Raw genomic sequence first — 23,200 nt, forward strand, 5'->3', positions numbered from 1 at the left:
ACTGCTGACATTCGGGATATTCCTATTCCTACGGGAGGGGTGAGCAAGTGCGACTCGCACACAGAGAGGAACACTCCAAAATGGTGGCACACAGGCTAAGCTAAGAGAACTGTAATAATGTCATACGCATTAATGAATAACGAAGTAAAGAATATAAACGTAAATGCATCAATGAATATACCATTAGTTAGACACATTATGCTAACTCATAAGCGTAATATATGCAGTGGGCGGGGCATCAAAAACTGGAACCTATCATTCTGATGTCTGCTTCCAACTTTGGAGTCTGGTCAGGCTATCCTCCGCAGTTGTCAATTCTTTTTCTACTCGCCTCCTTGTACCCCCACTCTAGACAGGCATTCCCCTTGGGTGACCACTTTAAGCGTGTCCCATCCCACACCTCTGGAGTTTGTGGTCAGCCAATTCATGCCTAGGTAAACTGTAATGCCCTCCCTCAGTTCCTCTCGGAATATCACGTCACTCAAACTATCTGGTCGCAAGCGCCACAGTGGGACCCTCGGTCTAAGTCGCTCTGGTCCCCGCTCCAACATTACCGCGGCATGGTCTGACAGAAAACAGCCAAGCAGTTTGGTTTGTGATACAGCTCCGCATGCCTCCTGAGAAAGTAGGCAACGATCGAGCCTACTAGAAACCTTGCATGCCTGTGTGTAACAAGTGTAACCCCGTTCACCCGCATGTGTTTCACGCCAAATGTCTATGCCGTGTAGTCAGCTCATCAAGTCTCTTAAATCAGTCGACATGTGGGGTTTACTATGGTGTTACGGTGGGTGCCTGTCTAGCACGCCATCCATTACGCAATTAAAAGCCCCTGCCCATATTAGTTGAATCCCAATGTAGGGGAGGAGTAGCTTTTGTATGGCACTGAAGAAGTCACCATTGTCTATGTTTGCAGCCATAATGTTCATCAGGCACTCCTCCCCTCCATCAAGCTCACCATGCACAAGCACACATCTGCCTTCCACATCTGCCTCGGACTTCAGTAGTTTAAATGGGACCAGTGGAGTCACCCAGATTGCCACACCCCTAGCATATGTGGAATAGGTGGATGCAAATAACTGTCCTTTCCATTTCTTGTGGAGCTTCTGATTTCGGTGTCTAATAGGTGTGTTTCTTGCAGAATCGCAACATGAGTGCCCTGCCATCTTAAGTATGTTTATATTCTATAGCGTTTCACAAATGAGTTTAATCCCCTCACATTCCATATTATGATTTCATACTGCCCCATTTCTCCCAGTCTGTGTCCGCCCTGCCCAATGTATGTACGGTCAGTGTTCTGCCACCATCGCTGCCAGTAACAATTGTAAATTGAACATTTTTGTAACAGCCCACCCCCCTGGTAGGCACTGCATCAACAAAGCATGCATCTCCATGTATTCCCCAATCCTACACCCCCCACCCCATCCCCTGAACTTCACAATATAATCATCATCGCTCCTGCCACATAAACTGAATAGCATAATCCACAATATAACACACACACAAACACACACAGTAAGTATGAATCACAAGTCTCAACGCCCAATCTCGCTCTTGCCTAGTTTGGCTAAAGTATGTGAGAAGGTGGTCACTAGTCAATTTACGGATTATGTTGAAGGCACTGGTATGTTGCACCCTGAGCAGTCAGGTTTTCGAGCCTCTTACAGCAATGGAGTCTGCGCTGGTGGAGGTCTCTGAGGCGATCCAGAAGTGCTTGGATGCCGGCGGAAGGGCGGCTTTGGTTATGCTGGACCTCTCGCCGGCATTCGATACAGTGCCTCACTCCCTGCTTCTGGCTCGCCTTTCGGAGATTGGCATCTCTGGCTCCGCTTTGGGTTGGCTTACGTCCTTCCTGGCTGGCTGGTCGCAACAGGTTTGGCTTCCACCTTGCGCCTCTGCATCCCAGCCAGTGGCCACGGGTGTCCAGCAGAGCTCGTCCATTAGCCCCCTTCTCTTTAACATCTATGTTACCCGCTGATATATTTAGCGAAGGAGCTGGGGGCTAGGGAAATTGCCTATGCGGATGACTCCTAGCTTTTGTTTACATGGGGTGGGGACGATGTCACGGTCTCCTCTGCCCAACACTGTCTACTCTCCGTCTTTCACTGGCTGACTCAGGCCCAGCTTAAGTGTAATGAGGAGAAATCTGAGATCCTTCTATATGGTGAATTTCCTTCCAATTTTAGGGAGATGCTGTGGCCTCCAGGGTTTCCCCTGCCAAGCTTGTTGGGAAACGCCGCAAAGAATCTGGGTGTGTGGTTTGAGGAGAATTTAACCATTTCAACCCAGGTTAAGAAGCTGGAGGGACATGTTTTGGCATTTTAAAAACTTTGAGGAAGTATCTCCCTCTTCTCCCAAAGGCTGTGAAGCGAACTGTTGTTCTGGCTTTGATTCATTCCCGCTTAGACTACACAAATGCGGTGTACATTGGGACCCCGGGCTATCTTCTGAACAAGCTCCACGTAGTGCAAAACTCCACAGCCCGGCTCTTGCTGGTTCTCCCCAGCAGGAGCAGTGTGCGTCTCCATCTGCGTTTTCTGCACTGGCTTCCTATAGAGGTGCGGATAAAATTCAAAATCTTGACGATGGCCCACAGTGCCCTGTATGGCGTGGGGCCCAGTTACTTACAAAAGAGGTTTGCCTTTGATGTCCCTGCGAGACATCTGCGCTCCTCTTCTCAACTACTGGCTCAGACTCCTCGGTTCACCCGCCAAAGGCTTGGCGGGTGTTTCCTTACCCGGAAAGCTGCTCTGGCATGGAAAGTCTTGCCGCTGGCTCTACGTAGCATCCAAGATTCCCGGATCTTTAAGAAAAACTTAAAACCCTTTTTGTTTTAAACGCTGTTCCTCGATCTTTCTAAGCCTCGTGCAGGGACATTCTTCGTAGTAGCTGTGAGCGCTACAAATGTATATAATATAACATCGTACCTACATACATTCCATTTACAACCATCCATAATATGTCTTCCGCTGGGTCAGGTACAGTGCACGTCTCAGACTTACTACATGTCCGTCAGTTGCTTCCCCCCCAACCACGGTCCCCACTTACACCCATGCATACCACTATAGTTCCATGACACTCCCAATTTTGCACCAAATTTGCATCCAGAGAGTGGAGGATGTACAGATCTGCAGGACAATAATAGAGAACAACTGAAATCAAGAATATAGAGCAGAAAACAGCAGTACAGAAAAGAATTAGAGTGAGAGTTGGGGGGAAGGGAAGTTGTCCATTCGTCTGATGGCGGAGCCCATCTCAGTCCATCCACTCTTCAGGTGAGGCGGGTAAGCCCCACCGCGGTGCAGTGGCCATCCGATATGGGAGTCCGGCTGATGATGCCACACGTTCTCCAGTTCTGTATCGTATTCAACCTCCCATATGTGTTTCCCCCGGTCTGTGCCCAAATCAAGGGTCCTCCATGTGTTTCCCCCGGTCTGTGCCCAAATCAAGGGTCTTCCAGCTGTGGAGTGTATACTCTACTACATCCCCCATGCTAGCTTTGGAGCTTGAGGCTGTTACTACTTCCACTAAGGCCTTTGCTGCCTCTCGTTCGGCTTGTTGCTTTGAAAGGCCGATTCTGGGAGACCTTCTGTCTGCACTGATAGAGTCCGTCCTCACTAATTCTACTGATCGGTCCCTACCTACCACCCCTCACTGTGTTGATCGTAAGGCTTTTCTAGCGCTTCTGTTACAGCTGTTGTTTTTTCCCGTTTTGGTGGCATTTGTGGACCCCTGAGCCGCCCTCCCCTGGTAGATTGTCCTTTCGTCCCCATGAACCTCCAGCCATTCCCAAGCTGCTTCCGGGGTTATAAAGAAATGGGCCAGATCCTCGTGGAGAACCTCCAGCCTCATGGGGTAGAGAAGCATGTACTGGATGTTCATGGCCCTCTACTTCTGTTTCACTCTACTGAAAGATGCTCTCTGCTGCTGCAACAAACATGTGTAATCTGAGAATATACAAATGACCTGATTTCCAAAGTCTGGATCTCCTTCGCGCCTAACCGCCTTAAGGATGCAGTCCCAGTCTCTATAATTTAAGATCTTTGCTATCAGGGTCCTGGGCTGGGCACCCGGTGGTGGTGGTGGTGCCATCAGCGCTCGGTGCACCCGCTCAATTGTGAATATCGCTGAGAGGTCCGCTTTGGGAAGTACCTCCTTGATCCACAATTCCAGAAAGAGTTCTGGGTTTTTTCCATCTGCACCCTCTGGGAATCCCACAAAATGCAGGTTGCACCTTCGGGAGCGCACCTCTGCATCTTCCACCCGGCATTCCAGGGCTACTGTTTTGAGAGATAGGTCTTTGAGTGTTGCCTTTAATGTAGAGACTTTGTTTTGTAGCTCATTAACACTCCTGTGGCTATGGAGCGTTCCGCAACAGTGCGGAAGTCGTTTCGAGGCAGTCCAACATCCAGTGACATTGCGCCTATTTTTGCCGGAACAACTGAGCTGGAGGCTTCTATGGCTGTGAGGATTTGGGTTCCAGTGGGTTCTGGCTGTATGGCATCGTCCTCCAGTGGTGCCCCGCGTGAGGGGTCTGGTCTCGAGGCCCCCTCCTGCACTGTGTAGTGATCCATTTTCATTTGTTGCATCCCTTTCTGTAGCCTGTCCTTGCCCATGATATAGTTCGTATCTGGGCTGTTGGGCACACACGGTGACTCTAAGTTCCTAGGGTATCTTTGCCATCTACGTGGTTCGCTGCAGCTATTTCACTGAGGCCCCACCCCGGTTCACCATCCAAGCGATCGACAGTGCCAAGGTATGAGGCCCCACCAGTTCCTGTTTTTGTGGAGTCCACACACCAGTGATTATCTCTGCACCCAGGGACTGTGGGCGGTCTGTGAGTCCCAGAGGAAATATGCCAGCTGCACGGGCCTCAATAATGCCCAAGCAATTGTATTCAGATTCCTTATGTCCCCATTTTAGCCTGCCTTCTGTGAAACGTGGGTGCCATTATCATATTAGCATGATTGAGTACGTCAGGGAATAGCTCTGAGCTTTGGTTCAGTGACTAGTCCGCGTGCTCCCAGGCCTGGTATGAAAGATCAAATGTGTGGACCCGCCCAATGCAGTTGCTGTCACTCACTGAAGTTCTTGGCCTCGAGGCTGCTGTCCGCCTTCACGCTCAATTGCTTCTGTTATGGCAGTGTAGATGAGCAGTTCCTGAGGGGGTCACACGGGGGGGGGGCTTATCACTCGGATGCAAACATTTTGGAGGAGGGATATGCTCTTTTGTAAACCTATGGCTCTGTTCGCACCACTCGTGTGTCACCGTGCTGTGGGTCCATGAGGCCCGGCGGGTGTTTTTAAGCGCTGGCACCCTCCACTCATACTCCCTGAGGCACCAAGCTGGACCGGGGCTATTTTGACAGAGAGTGGGGGAGAATCCCTGTTGTGTTTGCACATATTGGGTCACAGTGTTCATCCGTTTAATGAGGTCTCCATGATAAATAGCTGGTGTTTCAGACAGGCAACAATTTCTTACCTGTAGCATTAGGTTTGTGGCTGTGGTCCATTCTAGACTACTGGTTGAAGTCTGGCCTTTTTTCCTGTCAAAAACTAGATGATGAAATAATGGACAACACACAAAGCATGGTTTCAAGCTTCAAAACTAAGGTTAGAGGTAAAAGAAAGGCTTTCACTTGTGGTGGCTAATGGGGAAGGCAGATGGGCATTGTGTTAAAAAGTGACTGCCGATGTTAGAAAAAGGTTTACTAATTTGTGTTTTTCTTATTGACAGGATATCTTCCATAGGGTGCGCAGTATTCTGAACAAGTTGACTCCACAGATGTTCCAGCAGCTGATGAAGCAGGTTACTGACCTTCCCATCGACACGGAGGAGCGAATGAAGGGAGTCATTGATCTGATATTTGAGAAGGCCCTTTCTGAGCCATATTTCTCTGTTGCCTATGCCAACATGTGCCATTGCCTGATGGGAGTAAGTTAATTGGTTGCTTTGGTCAGAATAAGTCCTTGTACTGATATTTAATAGTAATATGTTCCCAGTGCGCTTCATTGGGTAATGTGCTACAAATTTAAGAGTAATAATTGTTCTGTTTGCGAGAGGCATATTTTTTGTCCAATGAGGGTTAACATAAGGGCGGCGCAGTTTAGGAACTTGCACACTTTTTCCATTGTCATGTCTGTTATCTGTATCACATTGAACTTTGTGTTGTGTAGTTCACACTAATCCGTAGGATCTGCGTGTTTGTTGGGTTAAAACTTTGGATGAAGTGCCTATACTGATTCCAAGCTCCCCCTTTGCCTAAAGACCAGCTAGCTCCGTGCCATCATAAACCCCCTACCCCGGCCAGGGAGCGAATAGCTTCTGGCAACCACTGAAAATGACAACCCTGACCCCTCAGGGATCATGTTATGTTATGTTATGTTATGTTATGTTAAAGATGTTTATAACGCGCACGTTCACCAATTGGTTTCATGGCGCTCAGGACAGGACAGCGGGGGAAGGGCACAGGAGTGAGCGGTTAGTCATAGGCAAGGCGAAAGAGGTGGGTTTTCAGAAGTTTGCGGAAGGAGGTGTAGTCCGGGGCAAGGCGGATGGGGAGAGGAAAGGAGTTCCAAGTGGAAGGGGCAAGAAAAGAGAAACTGGAGCCGCCGTGTTTCTTGCGTTTGAACCTGGGGGTGGTGAGGAGGTTTAGGGTAGATGACCTTAAGAGTCGCGACGGAACGTGAGGGTGGAGACTGAGGGAAATAAAAGCAGGAACTAAAGTAGACAAAGTCTTGGAGACAGTGCAGCCCATTTTAAAAATGCAACGGTATGCTACCGGGAGCCAGTGGAGTCTTTCCAACAAAGGTGTAACGTGTTGGTATTTCGGCTGCTGGAAGACTAGTCTGGCAGCCTGGTTTTGCACCAGTTGGAGCCGATGAAGGTGGTATGCGGGGATCCCCACGTATAGACAGTTGGCATAATCGATACGTGAGGTAACCAGGGCCATAATTACTAGAATGAGAGCCTCCGGGGAAAGATATCTTCGGATTTTCCCAATTCTTCGAAGATGGTAAAAACAGGCCGAGGTAACCGCGTTGATTTGGGGCCTCATTGAGAGGTCGCGGGAGATGATAACACCAAGACTTTTTACAGTGTTAACAGGACGAGGGGAAGGGCCGAGGGCCGAAGGCCAAAAGTTGGGACTCCAGGGAATCGAAGGTCCCTCGATCAATACCAGCTCGGTCTTGCTAGGATTAAGTTTCAACTGGCTGAAATTCATCCACTCGTAGATGGTGAGCATTATGGTTTGGAAATTGGAACAAGAGGAGGGAGAGGAATCGATGGGGAAAATGAGTTGAAGATCATCTGCATAGTTGAAAACAGTAACGGGGGAGTGACGAAGAGAGACAAGGAGAGACTGCATATATAAGTTGAATAAGAGGGGGGACAGGGCAGAGCCCTGGGGGACACCACAGGAAAGTGAAACAGAAGGGGCAGAGAAGGAAGACAGGTGGACTGATTGAGAGCGATGTTGGAGAAAGGATCCGATCCAAGACAGGGCAGGGCCCTGGACGCCAGCATTTCTGACACGGTCGATCAAGATGTCGTGATCGACCGTGTCGAAAGCGGCCGAGAGATCTAACAATACCAGGGCCTGGTTCAAGTTCTTATCCGCCCCCTGTCTAAGAGCGTCCATCACTGCCACTACCACTGCCTCCGTAGAATGGGCAGGTCTGAAGCCTGCCTGCTGGTCATCAAGAAAATGAGATTTCTCGATGAATACGCTAAGGCAGCGGGTGACGTAGGTCTCCAGTACCTTGCCCAAGTAGGGAAGAAGAGAAATGGGACGAAAGTTCCCCAAGACCGTGGGATCAGATCCAGGTTTTTATCATGGTAACAGATCAAACTTTTCGCTCAGTCACTCATGCTCTTTTTTTCTCAGAGAAATATACAGAATACACGCTGGGATGTTTTCAATATATTTATTGAACTAAAGTTATTCTTGTATAAAATACATGTGCTGCGATAATCAGTAGACAGAAGCAGATGAACATCATTACGAGCACCAAAAGAGTAAATGGTAAATACAGGTTCGAGGCATGTAAGCTGTGGAGCACATGCTTTGCATACTCCTGCTATCTAGTGTTGGGTCCGGATGTTTGCAGTTTGTTTTTCTTCGAAGAAGTCTTTTCCAGTGATGAGGGAGGTGACTCCTCCTTTCGGTGATAGTACGCATGGGCATCAACTCCATTGTTAGATTGTTTTTTTACGCCATCAGGTTCGGACGTGAATTGCTGCGCTCTGGTTCAAAACCGTATCTTCGGTTTCCCTCAGTGCGCAAGACGGTATTGTTTCGATCGCAGATCCCATTCTCAGCGTATTGTATTTACTCCCAAACTACAGGGGATGCTCCACCCCCAGATAAAGCATCTAAGCTTATTGATGCTTCGGGGAAAAGGTTAGCCTCTCAGGGGTCAAACTTCTGGCGCATCGCTAACACGCATACACTGCTTGCAAGTTATGACAGGGCGCATTGGGACGAGATCGAGCAGTTGCTCCAATTTCTGCCCGATGACCATAAATTTAAAGCACAAGACCTAGTGAGGGAAGGACTGTTCATTTCAAATAATGCAATCAGGTGCTCCCTAGATGCTGCAGACACTGCTGCTAGAGCTGTAAACACCAGTGCCCTTTTAAGAAGGCACGCCTGGCTACGTATCTCAGGTTTCAAACCTGAGGTTAAGACTTCCATACTGAACACACCCTTTGACAAAGAACACCTCTTTTGTCTGGTGGTAGATTCCTCACCGGAAAAAATGAAGAAAGTGGCCAAACCCATGGGAGCCCTTCAGCTAACACAAGCCTGTGGTTCCTTTCGGCGTTCCTTCTACCGTAGAGGGCCCAAAAACATCTCTTCAGAGACCACCACCATGTACAAAGGCAACAACCAGTTCTCTGCCTCTAAGGGTTACTTCAGAGGGGGTTACAGAGGCAACAACGGCAAAGGTAGAGGCTCAAATACACGCACCTCCCCCTCCCAACACAAACAAGTGACTTCCCTACACTTCCCCCCTGACCATTTAACACCTGTCAGGGGGCGACTTTCAGATTTCCTACCCGACTGGCTGTCCGTAACAGACAAGTGGGTGCTGGAAATGATCCGTTCTGGTTACTGCCTGGAGTTCATCAACAATCCTCCAAACATGGGACTATAGAGCCCGTACCACCACAATACCGTGGGTCGGGCATGTACTCCTTTTACTTTCTAATATCCCAAAAGAGCGGTTTCTCAGACCAATTTGAGACCTCAGAACTAAGGGCCAGATGAAGGTAGGCATTTACCAATCGGTAACAGCCGAATTTGGCCGTTACCGACCGGTAAAAGCCTTTTGAGATGTAGGGCATCTGAAAATACAGATTCGATAATTTTACCGAATCGGTAAATTTACCGAATCGGTAAAATTACCGAATCTGTATTTTGAGTTGTAGGTGGCACTATAAACAGTGCCACAGGGCTTTAAGGATTCGTTATTTACCACCAACTATTAGTTGGTGGTAAATAACGAATACCTGTGTATATGCAAATCTGTGCATGTACACCTGTGCCATGTGGCACACATACATGCCATGGCACACAAGCCCTAATCAGGGGTGCAACAGGGTGTCAAACTGACACCCTGCCACCCTTGAATTATTCGGTATTTACCAATTCGGTAATTGCCATTGATTCCTATGGGCCTCAAGGCCCATAGGAATCAATGGCAATTTGCGATTCGGTAATTACCGAATCTTAACGATTCGGTAATTATTACCGAATATTTACCTACATAGCATTTACCGATTTGTAAATACCGAATCGGTAAATGCCATTTACCTACATCTGGCCCTAAATCTTTGAATAGTCAGACCATTTTCACATGGTAATACTCCAAAAAGTACTACCACTTCTGCAAAAGGGCGAATTTCTGTCTACTCTAGACCTAAAGGACGCCTATTTCCATATTCCAATCAAGCCCGCTCATCACACATTTCTCAGATTTGTGATAGCGGGTCAGAATTACCAGTTCAAGGTACTCCCGTTCGGAGTCATCACTGCCCCCAGAGTCTTCACAAAGTGTCTGGCGTTAGTCTCTGCTCACCGGAAAAGACAACACATCCATATCTTCCCCTACTTGGACGACTGGTTCATCAAAGCCAGTACATATCCAAAATGTCTCCAGCACACTCATAACAATTCAGTTACTAAATCAACTGGGTTTCACAGTCAATGTGCTAAAATCATACCTCAAGCCTGCCAATACTCAAAACTCCCTAGGAACCATCTTAAATAATCAAAAGGCTCTTGTCTTTCCCAACACAGCCAGAATTCGCAACATTCAGGCTTTAGTTCTCCAGTTTCAATCCAATCACTCACTTCCAGCTCGGATCTATATGCAACTATTGGGAATGATGGCATCCTGCATCATCGTTCCCCATGCCAGGCTTCAGGACTGCTTAGCCAGTCAGTGGAACCAATCGCAGGGTCTGTTAACCGTTCTAGTGTTGGTAAGCGGAGTACTCCTCGCTCTGCAGTGGTGGAACACACAAGATTTATCAATAGGACGGCCCTTCATAGCCCCGGTTCCACAGATAGCACTAACAGAGGACGGGTCCTTCACTGGCTGGGAGCTCATCTACACCAGCACACAATGCAAGGCTTGTGGAGCCAACAACAAAAGTTGCTCTACATCAACCACCTAGAGCTGCTTGAAATATTTCTAGCACTCAAGGCGTTTCAAACTCATCTGGTGGGCAAAGCTGTCTTGGTTCGTCCCAACAACATGACAGCCATGGCTATTGGGAATGAGGTTCTGATTACAGCACACCTTAAAGTCTCAATATTTTAGTCTTGGCTTAAGTGGTTGATCATCGGAGAAACATTCTGCCTACCATAAACAACAGAACAAGAACATCGCACACCAATTAGATGAACAAGGATCCAAACAGTCCAAAGTAAATTCAAAGATAGTTCTCTTCAGATGTCATCAGTTCTTTTATTAGTGTTCATAATTTCATATAAGATCTCCCAGCACGTAATTCGCCAACACGTGTTTCGTCTCACACAGAGACTTCATCAAGGCATAAATATAGTTGGTGAGTGTCTACCAATCCGCTTGAGCTGTGCCACGAACAACGCATCCAACCCAATAAAACGGACCCAGTTGGAAAATTCTTAGAAGCATCCAAATATATGTGGGTGGATGAGCATAGAGAAATACCACGAAATCAGATGTCCACTAGACTGAACGTCACGACAAAAGCACAGTGCCAATCATGTATATACTGGCCAAAGTGGTCCCCAATGAGTTAGACCCGTGGTATTCAGGTATGGATAGTGATCCTAAGTATACGATCCACAATCTGTTTTCTTAAAAAGGAGAGTCAGTAACGTGCTCCCTGTGTCCACAAACCGGTATGCCAAAATTCGTAGTATCACGAAAATCGCCCAACAGTTAAAGCCTATCTGATATTGCAACCATGATAAGTTGCATTCCGAAAAGTCGAAAAAACGGTCCGTGAAACGCTCCGTCACTCACAACATGACATGACAGCCATGTATTACATACAAAAACAGAGGGGGGACTTTCTCTCCAACTGTCCCACCTAGCCCAAGACATCTGCAGGTGGGCCAGTCACCACAAAATCTATCTCCTAGCAGAACATCTCCCAGGAGGGAACAACCAGATTGTAGACCTCCTCAGCAGACAGGCAGCAAATACATGAATGGGACCTTCACCCTCAGGTTCTCCTCCCATATTTCCATAGTTGGGGGGGTAGTCCCTCAGATAGATCTGTTTGCCACTCAACAAAAAACAAAATGCCAAAGCTTCGCCTCCAGGTACCCACATCTGCTCTCCAAGGGAAATGCACTGTGGATAAACTGGTCAGGGATATTTGCTTACGCTTTTCTGCCTCTCCCGCTCATCCCACTAGTGGTTCGGAAGCTCAGGCAAACATCCCACACTGATCATAGTAGCTCCCACATGGGCCCGTCAACCATGGAACTGTCTGTGGTCCTGCATCAAAAGCTGCACCTAACATCCAGTCTCCTCACATACAGCCATGGAGAAATCACACCCAGATCCCAAACAACTGATCCTCATGATCTGGCTCCTGAAGTCAGAGTTTGGTTATCTGAACCTTCCACCAGACTGCAAGACCATAGTCAGGGAGGCCAGAAGGCCTACCACAAGAGGCTGTTATGCAGCTAAATAGAAACGCTTTGTTATTTATTGCAATAACAATCACATCAACCCTCTTGATGCTTCAGTACAAAACATCATCTGCTATCTGTTACACCTGCAGCAGTCAGGATTAGCTTACACCTCCATCTGGCAACATCTCGCTGCAATAGCTGCATATCTACAAAAATAGGCCACATTTGTCGCTATTCAGAGTGCCCATAGTTAAATCTTTCATGCAAGGACTTTAGAGTGTTGTAGCACCAAGGCTCCCACCTGCCCCAGCGTGGAATCTTGACCTAGTCCTTACAAGATTAATGGGGCCACGTTCTGAACTAATGTATAAATGTGAGCCACAGTTTCTCTTGGAAAACCGCTTACCTCATTCCAGTCACTTCACCGAGAAGAGTGGGTGAACTACAGGCACTAACCATAGAAGAACCTTTTTTCCAACTGCACAGAGACAAATTTGTTCTTCGGACAAACCCCACATTTCTACCCAAGGTAGTGTCTGCATTTCACATAAATCAGTCATTAAAATTAACTGATTTCCTCCCGCAACCTGATTCTGTTGCAGAATGAGCTCTACACACCTTAGATGTTAAAAGAGCACTTTTATATTACATCGAAAGAACAATCATTTTGTAAGACCAAACAACTTTTTGTTGCTTTTGCACCACCACACAAGGGCAATCCTATCTCCAAATCAGGTACTGCAAGGTGGATTGTTAAACGCATTCAAACTTGTTATGCAAAAGCAAAAAGAGCTCTAACTGTACCCCCTAGAGTGCATTCCACTCACAAGTTAGGGGCTACTATGGCTTTCTTAGGAAACATCCCCATAGTTGACATCTGTAAAGCTGAAACATGGTCTACACCGCACACATTCACCAAACACTATTGTGTAGCTGTGTTAGCGAGCCAACAAGCTAATGTGGGCCTAGCAGTACTTAAAAAACACTATCGGACAACTCCAGTAGCTACAGGTTAGCCACCGCTTTAGGGGAATACTGCTATATAGTCTATGCAAAGCATGTGAGCTACAGCTCGCATGCCTCGAATGGATAATGTTATTGTTGGAAAACTAGGCAGTATCTCTGAGGCCTGCACAAATAACATGATTACATTTGTCCTTCACTGGGAACTAAACACCCCATTGTAGCGCTTGACTCTTAGAGGGTAGCATTGCAGAGCAGTCTAAGGCTTACTCAAGGGAGGTGGTGTGGGCTAGAAATCGCCAATTACCAGTACGCAGAAATAACACTTAAAAATTGATTGTCCAGTCTGTACTTTGCTTTATAAAAGGAAGAGTACATTTATTAAACATACACACTACTCAATACTATGCAACAATTTACAAATATACATAAGCTATTGGAATTACCTTGTGACTTTGCATAACATTCCCATCCCTCCCGCGCGGATGGTGGGGCTAGTACCACCACTCCTGTGTATGCATATCATCTTGCCCTCAATGCAGTGGGTTGACCATAACCTACCCACCCCCTCCATCTAAACAAACATTTACAATGGGTACACCTGCCATGGTGACACATAAACCCGACTGAGCAACTCATACAGACCATACAGTATACTCCTCTGCATCTTATGGGCTAACAGTGCGGGTTGTTCACCTAACGCAGCAGCAAGAATACATGTTTAAGTATCACTTAAAATGAGAGTACTTATCACAGCTGATAACGGTTATAATGCATTGCAATTAAAACCCCTAAAAGGCATCACAGTTATAATCAAAGCATTAAGCACATACACCCAGACACCCTTCATCTCCAGGGGATGCCCTTCTCCAGACATCCCCAGATCAGCCCTTCACACCCTGGTGCAGTCCCCAAACAGCCCCCAGCTGAAGAACAAAAGTTCCAGACCCAGGTTGCTGTTGACCCCTGGCTGAGCCCTTGAGGGATCATGTCCATGGTGTCCCCAGAAACTTAAGGGGGGGGGACTGCACCTCTTTGTGCTGGGGAGACTGTGTTGCACCTGCAGCTCCCCCTGCACCTTGTCACCCACTTTGCGGTGACCACATCTGTAGGAGAGTAGGGTCTGCTTTCCTATAGGTACCCAGGGCATAGGTGCACCCAAGGCCTACCAGGGGCTGCAGCATATCTTTTGCCACCCCTGGCTGGCCTTCCAATTTGACACAACTGGCTGATCATTCAGCTGGGGCAAGGTGGTGTAATCACCCCTTGCTTAGATATAGTATTCCTATATCTGCCTTTACATATAGACACATATGCACCTATAAGTCACTCCTACGGCAGGCCTTAACAATCCTGAAGGCAGAGTGCTTGGTTTTATGTGAGATGGTGCTCTAGCATGGGCTGAGCCTGTCTGCAGCTTTCGGAACCATGTCCTTATAGCTGTTCTATGATATTGCCATACCATATACTCTTAAGTGCATTATGAACCTCGTGGTTAAATGCTAACTCTGGTTTGGCTTTATCAAAACATGTCGTGTAAGGTGTCATATGCTTTGGAATACTACCCCCTCGCCAGTCCTGGCGACGGGGGTAGCATTCCACCCTTCTAGAGGGAGAAGACATGTTGTTCTAACTTAACCCGGTTAAAATTAACCAGAGCCTCAGCATCACAAAATGGATGCTGCTGCCACAGACAAAGTCTGACCTCCTGCTGCTGGGAGTCCTTCCAGTCAGGGAGTCTTGGACCCCAGATAGGACTTTGTGTATTGGGACAGGGAGGGCTGAATAGAATGAGACACTGCCTGGGGCACACAAGGTGCTCCATGCATAGGCCAGTTCAAACCGATGCTGGGGCACACCAGCCCCAACTCTGGCCCGAAACTGGACAAAGGGAAAGGGGTGTTACCACCCCCTTCCCTGGTCCCACCCATAGGAGGGACCTAGCAGGTAATCCAGCCCCTAGATTTGGAATAAAGGTAGGAGCTGAATCCCAAGACTTTAGATTATCCTGACTGAAATTTCGATACAGAACTCTGGACCTTCTACCATCTACTTTGCAAGAAGATACTGAAGAATCTCCCTTGTGGCCAAGGAGTGGCCATCCTGTGCAAACAGGCACCATCTGGCGCTCAACGACTTGCTTTGTTCGTCGCTCCCGCCGGAGCCCGAGCCCAGAGCCTGACAAGACCCGGACTTCCAGACTTCCTTCAGCCCGTTCCACAGCCACAGCAAAGCTGAGACCATTCGAAGCGACGCGAGACGTGGGACCAGCCATCTTGGAAAGCCGGCGAGACGCTTTCCGTGCAACTTCTGAGGCACCCTCGAAGTTGTGCATTGAGGATTGAGAAGCCCCAGCCCCGTGCATCAACTGCACTGCAGATCACCTCTCCACACTCACCGAGTGCTGCGTGGGGCCCTTTTGCATTTTCCTGCTCGACGCGTCTGTCCGGTCACTTGCCCGTTGGCTAGTGGCCTCTGTGACGAAGAAACCCGAAATTTACCCTGCTGGTCTGGTTGCTCCAGACTGGCCCTTTCTTCCCTGCGAAGGAGAAGCCCCTCAGTCCTTGCTGGCCTGAGTAAGAAGCCCTCTACAGTTCCTGCGTGGGTTGCCTTTGCCAAGGCTTGTTGACTCCAATCCGGAAGCCGACATCGCCGACAGCGAGAGCCTTCGTGGGACAGTCCGTGCCCAGCTCCTGGTCGTCGTCGACACTTTCTGGTCCACGTGGCAGCGGAGACAAGCTTCACAACATCACCTGATTGCTTCCCGACATCACCTGGTTCCTTCCTGGTTCCACTTCGGTCACTGGCTAGTGACCCAGACTCTGTCCCCTCTGCTTTCAGGTACTCTTCAATCTTGATCCGCCCTTGGATCTAACTGGACTCTTCTCTCGTGATCGCCTGCAGCATCTTTTCTCCAAGGCTCCATAGAACTCCACGACGAAACCCGACACACTTTGAGACCTGTGCACCCGCTTCCTGTGGGTTAGGTAACGCGAGTACTGCTGTGCTCCTGTGTAGGTTTACTCTCCTATTATCTTAGTTTCAAGTGGTTTAGTTCTAGTCCAGTGGGAAGACTCCAAACTCTTTAACTTTGTAACTTTACACACCCATTGATTTCTATGTGGGCACGCATGTGCATTTAGACTCCGCACACGCATCCCGTGGGCCTCCTGCTTCCTAACTGTTGTTAGTCCAGTGTATCCCCAGCGATTTCCAAGGCCCTAGGCCTTACCATTGTTCGTGACGTGGTTCTTATACCACTATTTTAGTATATGGTTTAGCAGGCCACCAGGGCCTATCCATATTGTGCAACTTATTGTATGTTATATTGAGCTATTTGTTATGCGCTTGTGCTTCTGTCCTCATAAAGAGTTCAGGGGTTTGTTTTAGAAATAAATTCATATATTTTGAATATATAACCTGTGTGGTGTCCTTTCATTTGGTATTAAAGGGATTGCATATGGTAAAACAGCTGGCTTCATATGCCCTCTTGAGTTTAGCCTAAGACTGCTTTTGTCCATGCTACCACTAGGATAGCTGGTTGTTGGACCTGGCCCTTTTTGGCAGATTCACCCCAAAACTTTTTGCTTTTGCCAAGCCTGTTTCTGTGACCTGGTGTTGGTGATTTTAGGCCTTTGCGCACTTTTTCACTGTGGTACAGTGTAAAGTGCGTGAGCTCCCTGCGTATGTGTGGTGAGTGACCTGCCCTCCCATAGGAATGCATGGGGAATATGTGTGACCATGGTAGTTCCTGATGTGTGGGGAGCGCAGGGTCCAGTTTGGTATGTGCAAACTCATGAGATTGAATGCTGCGTAATGATGTATGCGACATGAATGTGTCTAGTGTGGAAATGCCACTTCTAGACATGGGTGTGCATGTTTAGTGAGTCTGCTGGCACGTGATTGGCTGGAGCCTAGCTCCAGGAGTGCCTGGGCCTGCTTGTGGATTGACTGTCTGGTTTGAGGGTGACAGGGACTGGGGAGCCCCAGGAGGTTGTCTGAGTCAGCCCTTGGTTGAATGACTGCATCTGCAACTAGAGTGGTGGGAGGAGATAGCACCTGGGAGTTAATAGGGCTGTGCCTGCCTACCACAATGCTGGCTCCACCTCCTGCTGGGCGGCTGTCGCCTCTGCCCCTCACACTGAAAGGAGTTCCCTATAACCAGTTGTAGCTGGTTCTCACACTGCCTGCACCCTGCTAGACAAAGGTTTTTGCTGTATAAAAAGGGGCTGTGTCCCCTTACAAAATGTTCTTGTTCTTAACCTGAATCCTGCCAGGGGCGTGCTGCTGCTTGGGCCCAGGGGAAGGCTTGCCTCCCTGGGCCCTGCCCAGCCCCTGGACTCCTGAAGGACTTTGTTGGAGTTTCCTGGGGGAGCTGGAGGACTTTCCTGTTTCTTGGGAGCTGTTTGCTCCATCTTTTGCCCCCAGGACCTTTGCCTTGGAATCCTGTGTTTCTGGGGCGCTGCTGTGGATAGGGATCGTGCCTGTGGGCTTGCCTATGCCCCTAGCGCCTTGAGCGTGCTTTATTTTACCCTCCTGGGCAGAGCGCTGTCGTTTTCCCTTGGAGGAAGCGCTCCTGCCCCCTTTGATGCTTATTGCATATTTTCAAGAACGGGTGCCACCCAGTTTATTTAGTTATCTACCGGGTGCTCACCCCGTTTCTACTTTTATTTCATGCACTGAGGGTGCCCACCCCTCGGTGCAGCCCCGCAAAGAGAGCCGCCGCGGCAAAACCGGAAGTCCGGCCCACGCCCACCTGACTGTGGGTGGGGCAGGGAGGAACTCACTTCCGCTTCCCCCTGCCTGGGGGAAGCCGTGCCGTGGTTGCCGGTCTCCCGTAGGGAGAGGGAGACCGGAGATGCTGGCTGCCCCCCCCCCCCCGCCGCGACCAGAGGAAGGAGTGCGGCCGGCTGCGAGCTCCAGTGCAGGAGAGCACCACCCGCGGCACCCGAGGAGAGGAGCAGGTCGGCTAGAAGCGCAGGCGGGGCTCCGGTGTTGCAGGAGAGCCCCGCCGTCCAGAAGAAAGGACCGGAGTCCCCCAAGAACCGCCCGGTGAGTAAAGGAGGGCTGGTGGGGGCTCCGTTAGTGCCACAGGGAGCCGGTCCCAACCCGGCTCCAGTTCTGAGCGGGCCAGCCGCTCCAACCCGCGAGGCCTTTTGTTTAGAGCCTGGGAGGCTCCCCATTGGTAAATTCCCACGAGGCTTCCGGGCACATTTGAAAGGAGCCCTGAGAGGCTCTTGGGGGCCATTTTAGTTAGAGGGGGCGTCGGGGCACATTGCCGGTGCCCGCCCCCTCCTGCCTGCGAGGTATTTGTCCAGAGCCCCGAGAGGCTCAGAAGCGCCACATGTGCAGTGGGAGCCCAGAAGAGGCTCAAGGCGCCCCAAGTGTTCCCGGGTCCCCCGTGAGGGACCCCACCGCCCGGTGAGGCTGTATCTTTGCTTTGAGAGCCCAGGGAGGCTCTAGGGGGCACCTCTTTTGGCCAGAGCCTGCGAGGCTCCGCCGTGTGGCCACAGCTCCTTACAGCTGCCCAGCACTTTGTGGGCAGTTTCCACGTTTAGGCTTGTGTTGGCTGCCTGCGCAGCCTGCCTGACATTTGGACTACCGGCATTTAAGCCCTTGCAAGGCCAGTTGGCCTAGGGACTGCCACAGGTGGTGGCTTATGTAGTTTTGCACAATTGTGTGGTTTTATTGCACCTCCGAATGTTTTTAGGCATCATGTGTTTCTGCGCTATTGAGTTGTGTTCTGGCACCTCTGAATGTTTTTATGCATCATGTGTCTTCCTTGTTCTTACACCTCTGAATGTTTTAGGCATCATGTGTTTTCTTTCCTTACACCTCTGAATGTGTTTTCATGCATCATGTGTTTTCTTTCCTTACACCTCTGAATGTGTTTTCATGCATCATGTGTTTTCCTTTTCCCTACACCTCTGAATGTTGTGATGCATCATGTGTAATGTGTTCTTGCTTATACCCCTAAATGTATTTTATTCTTAGGTGGTTGTGTTTTGCCTAGTAGAGTTTATACTAGAGAGGTTATGTGTCCATGCGGGATCTAGGCCTATGGTTATTAGTATTGCGTAGTGTGTACCTACCTTTACCAGTAGTTACTGGTTGTGACCTATAATTGTTCTTTTGTGCTACACTTATTCTAAGTTCTAGAAGTGCTATTTCTAAAAGTGTTTATTCTGACAGTGGCCCATGTGGCCCTGTCCTGTACATAATCCCTTGTGAATATTGCCAGTGCCAGTTGGCACAATGTACATGTGTGATTTCTATCTGATGTTTTGACAATACAAAAGTTATTTTTATATAACCTTGTGTGGAGTTCCTTTTGTGGTGTGCCTAGGATGTTGTTGCTGTTGTGTGCTTGCGCAAATGCTTTACACATTGCCTCCCGGATAAGCCTGTCTGCTCGTGCCAAGCTACCAAGGGGGTGAGGAGGGGTTATCTGGGCGTGTGACTCCCTTGCCCTGACTAGAATGCTAGTTTCTGCCTGGCTTTGGCGTCAGCATTAGCTTACCAGAAATCCCTGTTCTAACACTGGTCTATAAGGTTGACTTACAACCATCACCAGAAGGGTTGTTTGGATTGATACAAGGTGCCTACTAGAATAGTGGACATCACATATCAGGCCAACTTCTCACAACATCCTCCCAGGGTCACCACACACAGAGAAAGAGCTGGGTTTCCTCACAGGCCGGTCAGAGCCTGTAAGGCATTATGGGGCGCTTTCTTCAGGCCCATGAATAATAGAGCAGCAGCTCCCCCGCTGCTCGGGGTGAACCGCGCTGCCCTCATGGGCGGCCTGCCGCCGCTTCCGATCTCCTTTGGGGGCACCGTCTCACCAGGACCCCTTCTTGCCAGGTGAGCTATGCGCGGCTCGGGGAGCCTACCCCTGGCCACCCTTCACCTGTTTTCGGTGCCCCGGGAACCCCGCATTTTTGCCTCATTGGAGAGCTGCTTGGGGACCCCACCCCCGGCAGCTCCTACGGCTCCCCGACTGGCCAGCACCCTCGCGTGCTGCTGCGGGAGCCGTCACCTCTGTTCTAGTCTGCCGGCTCATGCGGGCAGACACGGAGACTCCTGCCTGTCTGGCTGGACCTCGGCGCACTCCCCCTCCTTCACAGGGCACACAGGGGCCCGGAGTTGGGAATCCTGCCCCTCTCCTCCCCCCCAAAGGAGGACTTCACGGGGAGCGCAACAGGGCCTGGTATTGGGGTCCCTGGCCCCAGGACCCTCTTCTAGGGGAGCGCAACGGTGCTCCTCTCCCTCCTGCCTTAAGGGGGCCAGGGTAGGCTCCTGGCACCCCCCTGGGTATTCTTTCACGGGAAGCGAAACAGGGCTCCCCAACTTTCTCTTCTTGTGGGGCAGCCCGGAGGACCTGACCCACCCGGGGGCACATCTAGGACTGGCGGCGGAGCCCCACAAGCTTCCTCGTCGGTCCTCGCAAAGGTCGCCTACCTTCTGGGGGGCATATCTCGGCCCCCAGGTGGCCGATTTGCACCACTTAGGCATCTTCTTGCTCCTGGTGGTGCGCCCCAGCCACTGGGAGCACTTTCCTTTGCCCTCCTGGTCTCGAGGAGGGTGAGCTCAGCAGGGAGCTGTCTTCACTGGCTCTCTGCGCCAACCTTTCACCTGACTCTCCTCCTGGCCTCTCTTCTCCTTGCGCAGAGGCCCAGGCTTCTCCTCACTGGCCCTGGACTCCACTGCAGGCGCCATCTAGGGTCCTGGGACAGCCGGGGTTTCTTCCTTCCAACTGCCCATGGCGCCAGGCTCCAGCACCAGTCTTCTTCAGCAGACCACACCCCAGAGAGAGCTCCTCTTCCTGTGCAAGACCTATTAAAAGAATTTGGAGGGGGCTCCGCTGACCTATCCTGCAGAGACACATCCCCTTTCTGCCCCTGCTCTCTCCTTCCTGCCCAAGCCTCTGTGATAGTTCAAAAATGGCAGCGTCCAGGGGTCTCAGGCCACATGGTCTCTGAAAAGCCCCCTTCCCCCCCTTGCTGCCTTCTCTCCACAGCAGCTTGGTGCTTGGCACCAGGTGACTGCTGCTGATGGATAACATGCAGCTCCACCCACCATCCCTCCCTTTTGAAGAGGAGACCTTCGCCCTTGGAATGCTTGCCGTGAAGGGCTTTGCCTTTGATGCTTCAGTTTAGGGAGGAAGGTCATTAATCCAACCTGGAAGGCTCCCACCCAGCCAGGCTCTGGTTATGAGCTGAGTCAGAGGAATATTACATTTCTGGATGACCCAGAAGCAGTACAGATAAGAATTTGGACTCAGCAGAATACTTCTACTCACATAAGTTACAGTGTACTTTGGTGCGCGTCTGGAATTTGTAGGCCCTAAGGACATGAAACTACCCCATGTGATCCCCATCTTCATAGGAGAATAATGGCCTGTACCTTTAATAAAAACAGTAAAGCACACTGACTTTCACTTGCAGATTTCTTCAGATAGCATCAAACCTATTCCATGCCACCACCCAGCTCTGCATAATTCCTGCCACTCCATTCTATCTGTACCTGCTCCTGGGCTGCACACGCCAGGATTCTTCCCTGCGTAGCCCCTGCATGTGTGCACACGCATATACATATGTGTCTGCATATAACCAGTCCAATGCCCCTTACTCCGGCTGCAGCGCAGCGGCCTACTCTCACCAGGGGGACACCGGTCAAATCCACATGCAGTCTCTACTCATGAGTTCATTGTCAGTGAGTCCCAATTTATGAGGCTCTCCCACAGTAAAAGCTCAACAATTAGGTGTTCAAAAAGCTAAAAATCTGGGCGGTTCCGATGGTCAGAACCACACTCTAACAGTTACTTACCCAGTAAACATTTGTTCTTGGCATGTACAGCTGTAGATTCACATGCGCCCACCCGCCTCCCCGGGTACCTGTAGCTGTTGCAGTTCTCTTTAGTATACATACATAAGCATAGACATATCTATTCTACTCTTACTAACGCTATTCTCACCCTCTGCGGGAAAACAATCTAACAATGGAGTCGATGCCTATGCGCACTATCACCGAAAGGAGGGGCCCCCTACCTCGTGACTGGAAAAGACTACTTCGAAGAAAAACAAACTGCAAACATCCGGACCCAACACTAGATGGCAGGAATATGCAAAGCATGTGACTCTACAGCTGTACATGCCAAGCACAGATGTTTACTGGGTAAGTAACATTATCCTTCTACCATGGTGCCAAGACAATGCATATATGCAGGCATATAATACAAGATAGTAATCAGGCATACTCATACTATACGAACCCTACTCTGTGTGCGCCTTGAGTGTGTAGGTGTAAATCCAAGAATCTCCCTAAGGGATGATCCAATCCCATTACCTGGCGGGAGAGAATGTTGGCCCCTGTCTAGGTCATAAATTGGACATCCCTCACGGAGATGCCAGACTGCTGTGTGGTGAAGTTGTGGCATGCAGGGACCCTCAGTGTCAGTTTAAGTGCCTTCTCTACTCATCCTATGCAATGCAGATTATTTATAATAAAGCATCCTTGCGATGTACGTATAGATAAGCAGTGTTATGAATATGTAGATAGCTGTCGCCCCGTGGATGAAGATAGAACAACATTTGTGCGTAAAGGCCTTGTACTTGGTGTTCAAGGCATAATGATATTGTTATGTGAAGCTAGATGTGTAAAAAGAAGTAGCTTCTGAGAAACGTATCTAACATTGTCACACATGCGAATATGTGCAAAAGGTCAGCGCAGTAATGTTATTGTGTAAAAGATGACAATGTAAGAAATGAGCAGCTTCGCTTCATGGGCCTAACCTGGGCACATAAATATAGAATTGGCAGTTGTTAAACTTTGTTTGGCTTATATTACCTGTTTGCACTTAAAGTGGCACACACACCAGACCTACTTCTTTGATCAGTTTCAGCTTTCTTAATCTGTGTGGAACCATTCTATGCTCTAGTGGTGTCAGTATAAGTTGACCATTTCTGATGGTCTGGAACCTGGTTGGTAAATGTTGTTTAACAATCAGTTGAGTTGCCTGGGACCTCTGCCAACTTGAAACACTACTTGTGGCTGATAAAAAAATACTTAAAATATACTTTAGTGGTCAACATTTG

The 23,200-nt window shown here is 49.3% G+C and overlaps 1 protein-coding gene across 1 annotated transcript in view; it reads left to right on the plus strand.

Annotated features, from left to right (window-relative positions):
• LOC144791478 (eukaryotic translation initiation factor 4 gamma 1-like) overlaps nt 1–23,200 on the plus strand; it is a 324,564-nt gene that overhangs the window by 38,733 nt on the left and 262,631 nt on the right. The window contains exon 3 of the mRNA XM_078666169.1: nt 5,735–5,932. Coding sequence (XP_078522295.1) covers nt 5,735–5,932 — 198 coding nt within the window. The remainder of the gene's footprint in view (nt 1–5,734; nt 5,933–23,200) is intronic.

This window comes from Lissotriton helveticus, chromosome 11, assembly GCF_964261635.1.
Source record: "Lissotriton helveticus chromosome 11, aLisHel1.1, whole genome shotgun sequence".
In the NCBI taxonomy this organism is placed as follows: domain Eukaryota; kingdom Metazoa; phylum Chordata; class Amphibia; order Caudata; family Salamandridae; genus Lissotriton; species Lissotriton helveticus.